The sequence below is a fragment of the Juglans microcarpa x Juglans regia genome, chromosome 7D (assembly GCF_004785595.1).
Source record: "Juglans microcarpa x Juglans regia isolate MS1-56 chromosome 7D, Jm3101_v1.0, whole genome shotgun sequence".
In the NCBI taxonomy this organism is placed as follows: domain Eukaryota; kingdom Viridiplantae; phylum Streptophyta; class Magnoliopsida; order Fagales; family Juglandaceae; genus Juglans; species Juglans microcarpa x Juglans regia.
The window spans coordinates 9081737-9089268 of record NC_054606.1 but is presented as its reverse complement, the minus strand read 5'-3'; the positions used below and the strand labels follow the sequence as shown (position 1 = coordinate 9089268).

At 35.3% G+C, this 7532-nt stretch overlaps 1 protein-coding gene across 2 annotated transcripts; it reads right to left on the bottom strand.

Moving 5' to 3' along the window:
• Nucleotides 1-312: 312 nt before the first annotated feature.
• On the bottom strand, nt 313-7306 carry LOC121239758 (UDP-glucuronic acid decarboxylase 6-like). Of its 2 annotated transcripts, none has more exons than XM_041137069.1 (13): nt 7124-7306; nt 6535-6654; nt 5650-5736; nt 5349-5436; nt 4447-4538; nt 3725-3789; nt 3561-3649; nt 2898-2975; nt 2693-2786; nt 2331-2397; nt 2143-2206; nt 1995-2035; nt 313-856 (listed from the first exon to the last, which is right to left on the bottom strand). In XM_041137069.1, the coding sequence occupies exons 2-13, from the start codon at nt 6622-6624 to the stop codon at nt 671-673; spliced, it is 1041 nt and encodes a 346-aa protein (XP_040993003.1). In that variant the 5' UTR covers nt 6625-6654; nt 7124-7306; the 3' UTR covers nt 313-670. The 2 variants fall into 2 exon arrangements, with proteins under 2 accessions (XP_040993003.1, XP_040993004.1); XM_041137070.1 differs by lacking the exon at nt 7124-7306 and adding an exon at nt 6815-7017.
• Nucleotides 7307-7532: the final 226 nt, after the last annotated feature.

Sequence of the window (7532 nt, the reverse complement as noted above, 5' to 3'; positions counted from 1 at the left end):
TTTTTAAACCCTATAAAATATTTTGACTCGAACTATTTCACTGCTATTTATAAACTATTTCACTAATATTTACAAATCATCTCATTTGATTATCCAAACAACACCTTAAAATTAAAAAGTGTTATATTTTTAAATAATGTACAGAAGAAGAGTTTTGAAAAATTTTAAAAATTTCTCAACTCATCTTATTTACCATCATCCTATGTAAATGGGCTAAAGGCAACAATATCCAAGTCCAACTTAACCAAGCACAAAGGTAAACAGTACTTTAGGAGCAGAATTCAACAGCTCATATGCCTTCATTATTCGTGGTAGCGGCAAAATTGGAGTATGGTGTAATTGACTCAACCAAGAACAATCTTCTGTTGTCTACAAAAGAGTGGCCAATGCCATGTTTAAGGACTTCCATGGTTTCTCAGTATTCAGAATTTCCAAAAGGAGAAAACTCAGTATTCATAATTTCCAAAAGGAGAAAAATAGTATGGAAAAGACAACACTCATTCAGCACTTATTTGCTATGCTGAACACCAAGAATGCAAAGAGGAACAAAGGGCAGCACAAAAAAAGCCGATAGGAAACGTGGATGATGCATCTTAAAGCACTGTCATGTATGATGCAAAACCTGTGACAAAAGGTTCTCTCCCCTTTCTCTATATTTCAGCCAACAGATTCATTTCTTTTTGGCCACTCCAAGCCTGTGTCGGAAATCCTCCTCCATGAGGGGAAGGCCATCCCTCAACTTGATTTTTGGCTCCCACCCCAGCAATTCTTTAGCCTTTGTTATGTCAGGTTTCCTTTGTCGCGGATCATCAGGAGTGTTGTCAACCATCTTTATCTCTACCTCAGGATTAATAAGCTGCAAAAGCATATGGTCGGCATTAATGCTTAAATACGTTAAATTTTGCAGAGGCACCTGATCGCATTTTTGCATACAGCAATCTTCGAATCTATGAAAATTGGTTCAACGCACTTGGCTTCGTTTGGATGCACAACTCAGTTCAGTTCACTTCATTTTTAGACCGAATTCAACATCCAAACGCAAGTGAATCTCTTCTTAACGCAGTTTAAACATGAAAGAAGTTGGGCCCACAGCTTTTCAAATTTCTGCCGTTGAATGGATCCAACCTGACATCTCTGTGCGTGAGACAATATTTCTCCTGACAAAAGCTGATTTTTTTTTTTTTTTTGGGTCTTTTTGCTACCATCTCTCTCTCGGTTTGTGCGGGGGACAAATTTTTTTTATAGAATCTCCGTGAACAGCGCGTGGGGAACAAAAATGTCAGGTCAACAGTGGTGGATCCCAATTATTTTATAACTTTTCATAAATATATCTAAACTCATCTTAAGTTCTTAACATCCAAACACACAAACTCATTTTAAGTAGACCCCACCAAACTCATTCAACAATCTCAACTCACTACTATTTATAAAAAACTCAACTCATCTCAACTCATCTCAACATCCAAACGCAACCTTAATAATTTCTTCTTTGATCAGCTCTCTGCTGACCAATATTCTAGGCCTCATTTGTTTTCACAAAACTTCTCAACTCATCTCATCTGATCATTACAACTTTTCCAAATTCTCAAACAAAATAAAATAAATAATTCAACTTTTTCAAATCTCAAAACAAAAATAATATTAAAAAAATATATTCTAATAATATTTTATTCAATTTTTAACTTTCATTTCAATTCATCTCATCTCATTTGCAAAAACAAATGAGGCTAAAAGTATAGGTTACACCTAAGTGCTAATGTTGCACACAAGTACAAATTCAGACAGACTGTACTTTCTTTGACCTTAACCCTTTTTAGTTTCATACTCGAGAGGAAAAACTCTGCTAGTCCAAAACTTGCACAACACAATCAGCCATCAAACTACTTCCACGTCACGTCTCAACAAATGCATCATATTGAATAAAGAATCCAACTTAAACGATAACATATCAGAGTAACATAGCGTTAAAAAACCAGTGGCAAATAGAAACTGACCTCCTTTACTGTCTCGGCAAGTTCAAGCATGGTAAATTCATCTGAAGATGTACAAGAACTACCAAGGTTAGTATATGCACATAATCACCTACAACATTAGGGACCTGAATGTCTCTACATATGCAACAACCACAGTTTGTAAGACCACCTGGATTTCCAATGTTGATTGGCCCAGTGTTCTCTCCTTCCATGAGACGAATAAGGCCATCAACCTGAAACATTTAGGCAAAAATATATACTTTTTGGATAGAGAAACATTTTAAACAAAAATATTGCCCTTTCAACCGATCCCTATAAGTCAAAGCAGAGTTCAAGCAAATTATACATCTTGCATACCATGTCAGAAACATAACAGAAACTGCGAGTTTGGGTTCCTGGAAGTTGGACCGTCAATGGTTCATCACTGCAAAGCATGAAACAGGGAGTTGAAGTTAATGGCTAAACAAAACTAGACGAGTGAAGAAATAAAGATTTTAACAATTCCACCAAGTCAAGGTACGATGAACCAAGTTATAGAAAGCAGTGTAACAACTAAAAAGCTTTTCGGAATTGCCATATTTGTTGACAAGAAGGCACATCAAACACATTTTGGACTTTTATAAGGCCTCCATAAAAGAGATCAGTAAGCTGTATCAATGCTACACCAAGCTGATGTCACTATCATGGTAAGAAGAAAGCCATGAAACAGCACTACTTACCGAATTGCTTGGGCTATGAAATTGCTGACCACCCGCCCATCGTCAATATTCATGCGTGGCCCGTATGTGTTGAAGATTCTAGCAATGCGAATTTCTGTTGTAAAAGATTAAGTGAAATAAAATACATCAAAAGAAATTATAATTGGAAAATCTTCTAATTTAGCAAGAAAAGGAGGAAAAGCTTTACTTATACGAGGACTTTTACCTATCCCATGCTGCCTGTGATAATCAAACATCAAGGTCTCAGCTACACGCTTCCCCTCATCATAGCAGCTCCGAACTCCTACAATTCAGAAAATGCATTTGGTGGTGAGATGTCATTATGAATTTATGAGATTCAGAAAAAAGTTGAGAAAAGTTAAGAATAGAAACTTGTTAATCAAGGAAATAAGTTCAGTGTCCCTAATCTCTCCAATCAAATGGTAAATATCAGACTACGTATTTACATAAACATAGACACACACACACACATGTGCATATATTAACCAATTCCATTTAGTGAGTACCAAGACAATGGTGCATTCTTTCTACTTTCTTCAGTGACAATAAATTTCCACTGGATTTAAAATCTTAATCGGCCAAGCCATAATCATCTTATTAGATTAGGCAATAGAAATAAGTTCAGTGTGTCTCCAATCTCCCCAATCAAATGGTAAATATCAGACTATGTATTTACATATACATGGACACACACACGTGTGAGTATATTAATCAATTCTATTTAGCGAGTACTAAGACAATGGAGCATTCTTTCTACTTTCTTCAGTGACAATAAATGTCCACTGGATATAAAATCTTAATCAGCCAAGCAATAATCATCTTATTAGATTAGGCAATGGATCACAGGCTAAGTTTGATGGATACCTACCAATTGGGTTAACATTTCCCCAGTAGCTTTCTGGCTGGGGATGCACAAGAGGATCTCCATATACCTCTGAGGTTGATGTAAGTAAAATCCTGTTCAACAGTGTATTATTACTGACAGTTGATGACAGCAGTCAAAGTAATAAATATAACCTCAAGTCCCCAAACCTGGCACCAACTCGCTTGGCAAGTCCTAGCATGTTCAGGGTGCCAATCACGTTTGTCTTTATGGTCTGTTAAAGCACAAAAAAAAAAAAAAAATGTTGGTTAGACAACATCCACAGTTCTTCAAATTTTAAGATTTTTAGTTTTTTGGTTGAAAGTCTGAAATGAACAAATGTGAAACATCTAAGAAGAGAGTACAACAAAATAACAGTTTTCTTTGTCTACACTCCACTGCTGCTGTCTGTCTCCTGAAAAATCTTGGTTGAAAGAATACAATTTTTAGTGGCGTCTTTTGTGTAAAAATTACTCTGGCCCCATTGATGCAGCACTAACAAAAATGAGATTCAGAATAGACCCCACAACAGCAAGGTATTTGTCTCTTTGGAAGGAACTGAATGGTTAATGATGGTATACATGATAGTCAATATGCCAATCTAGATTGTTGAGGATGGTCAAAATCCCCCCACCTTCATTCATGGTACTCAAATTATTAAACAGGGATCTGAATTTCAATCCGATGGCCTTTTTTCCCTTTTAAACTGATGGTGACAGGTGTTGACAAAAAAAACATGAAAGAGTATTCAAATAAATTAAAAGAAGGATTAATATACATTAAGCCTTTGATAAGTAAGTAGGTTCAATAAATAAGAAAAGGAGAAGATACTTACTAAAATGCTGATATAACACATTCATATATATAATAATCGAACATAGGTAATACACACCTTCACAGGATTGTATTTGTAGAAAATTGGAGATGCGGGGCATGCAAGATGGTAAATCTGATCGACCTCAATCAACAATGGCTCGGTAACATCTATTACAAAAAAAGAATCACAGTATATTTCATATTCAACAAAACTAACCCTATAAATTTGCAAAAGAAACAACAGGGAACAGAAAAGTGGTCCATTGTAAACTTAACAAAGACAATCATTTTTCTTGATAAGTTCAATCCGTTACCATGTTCTACCTATCAAAAAAATCATTTTTCTTCATAAGTAGTATCATTTTAAAAATGAGCAAAAAGGTGCTTCCAAGTACACATGGAGTATATAATTGATAAAACCTAACTAAATAGAGTCAAAAGATAAAAAAAGAAAAAGAATCCCGAAAACTTGTCTGGGATAACCATTTCAGGTGGAAACCGATTTCTGTAGTATTGGCATGATCAATTATAACATGCAATGATAATGGTTACAAGCGTTCTATTATGAATTGCATCTTTTTCTGTCAATCCATTCACAATAAAGGCACGTGATGGAAAAATCACAGCATGAAAAGTTAAAGAAATGCTAAGCATATTAGTCAACTTGTTGACGGCATAACAATGCCTCATTTCAGCATATCCTGAATTTTCAATTAAGGAGGGCACAATGTACAAGCTTGATCTGAGATGCCAAACCTAACAAAAACAGCACTTTTAAAGAAGAAGCGTACACTGGAACGATTGCACTTTAATTGCAACTGAAAGTCTAAAAGACTAAAACCATTAAACAAACATAACCCAGCATATATTGCTCCATTGGATCTAATTACTACAACAAAGGAAAAGTTTAAGACAATGGCATTTTCATGCAAGGACTTAGAAATATGAACACTTAAAAAATCAATGTTGAGAAAATACCATGACGAATAAGCTCGAATCTCGGATGACCAATCCATTTTTTAAGATTGTCCTTTGATCCAGTGAAGTAGTTATCAGCAACAATTACCTGAGTATATATGGAATATAAATTGTTTTATTCTGGTCACATGAAGTCAGAAGCTATATATTTTGCTGGCATTAGTGACTCAGCATATGTAGAACGGCTATATTCCATACCTAGGGTGCTAATTCTAAGAGCACCTATCCCTTTTACATCAAATCTTTCAATCATGAATAAACACAAAAACTGAGCCGATATATGATAAGAAAAAATGCAGACCTCGTTCTTTTCATTTTCCATCAATTTGTCGACTAAGTGAGAGCCGATGAATCCAGCTCCTCCAGTGACCAAGATTCTCATATTTGACTGTCATTAACGGTGAAAGTCATCATGGAATGGTAAATCAATCAACCAAATGACTGTAACAAAAATAGAGAGTGCATTGCAGTTTTGGAAAATTAGCACAATTACAAATGTTCTATTCCAATGTACTGAAATAAAAGAGGGGCATCTTACAATCCATCTAATAATTTGAAAGAGAGAGTTACATATTAATCATGATCTGTCAGTTTTAATAGATGCAAAGCTGTATTGTTCTCAAAATACAAGATCTCTGATCCTTGAAATCCTTTATACGAGTTTCAACATACAACCCCTGGAAATTATAGGATTTGTTTCATTTTGAGCATGCATGATGGGATCAAACATAAGATCTAAGTATTGGTACATATTCTGCACCCATTCGATAGACCTTCTTAATCTGTACAATATGCTGTGTGCAGCGGAAAAATAAGAAAACATATCTAAATCCAATAGTAATGAAGCTTTTCAGCAGATCCAATAGTACAAAAAAATGGTAAAAGCAATCTGAAAACAGAACCCAAAGATGCAAGAAAAATAAATTAAATCACTATTAGTTAGAGCAAATGCATCATGCACAGTTGTTATAAGTGAACAAAAATAGTATGATGTAGTTGACAACAAAAAAGTCGGAATTAATAAATGCCAACAAACAAAGGCAGCTAGCACTCGCAGATGCAGAAATACAGGATCGTAATCACATAATAATAAATGCCATAAGACATGCATAATAATCAATAGCCATGATAACGAAATTGCGGGACCGCAAAAACTGCTATTCAAACAAATGAAAATATTTTTTACCTGAAAAAACTTGGAAAATCGCAGTGGAGACGGCAATGGAGGTGGCTTGGTTGTTGTTTGGTGCTCACCGTTGGCAGTGTTCGTTGCCATTTCTTTCAGATCTCCTCTAAAACCCAATGCCTGCCACAATTTCCCAGACAATCAAACTTGGTAGTAATAAATACTCGACATTTTTCAAAATTTTCACAGATGAAGGGACAAAACAAAGGCTCGGACAAAATTATCAAAACTAAACGAGATCATTCCGAATCAGATGAGCGAAAGATGCAGAGGCGCGGACCTAATAGTCGGTTCAAAGAAGAGGACCACAAACCCTAATCACGCTTCCGATCCGCGAACACTCAACGATCAGGGACCGGTATTTATAGTACAAAACCAATTCAAAAATCGAAACTTTCGCGATCAAATACTGAATTAATTAATTTTTTCTTAAAAAAAATTCAAACCAAAGGCTTCAAGTTCACGGAATCCTTAAAAGTATGATAGCTACTCGATACCATTGTACCAATAACATAAATAGAAATCCCACCAAACTGAAAAACCAAAAAATAAAATTCCAATTTTCGGCATTAATTTCAAAGTCAATTACCTAAACAGAGAAGATAATCGAGGGATTTTACAGGAAGGCTTTGGGATTAGCAAATTAGAGTGAGGGGATTAAAGAGGGATAATTAGGGTCAAGGATTAAAGGAATTTTGGGAGATATGCCTTGGTATCAACTGGTTAGTGGGGAAGGAGGTTCCTTTCAACTTGTTGAGCTAAAAGACACAACGTGATTCTCCTCTCCATGCTTGAGTTGTTTTTAACTTTTTATACGCTTTACGTATCTAGGGTGCTGCCAGGTGTACTAATAATAATATTATTTATATTATTAATAATAATAATAGGAAGAAATTCTGTCATTGAGCTTCAACTAAAGGCGTAAATTTAAATCGAAAAATCAGACTGGACCAGACCGATTCTTGTAATGTAAAAATTGGTCAGAACTAGTCCGGTTT

Bases quoted from the DNA above. Each gene is read 5' to 3' on its own strand.
- LOC121239758 (XM_041137069.1), bottom strand. From the start codon at position 6,624: ATGGCAACGAACACTGCCAACGGTGAGCACCAAACAACAACCAAGCCA. The intron at 5,737-6,534 runs GTAAAAAATATT...CGTTAATGACAG, and splicing joins GATTTTCCAAGTTTTTTCAG to TCAAATATGAGAATCTTGGT. The intron at 3,790-4,446 runs GTGTGTATTACC...GTGCTTTAACAG, and splicing joins ACAAATACAATCCTGTGAAG to ACCATAAAGACAAACGTGAT.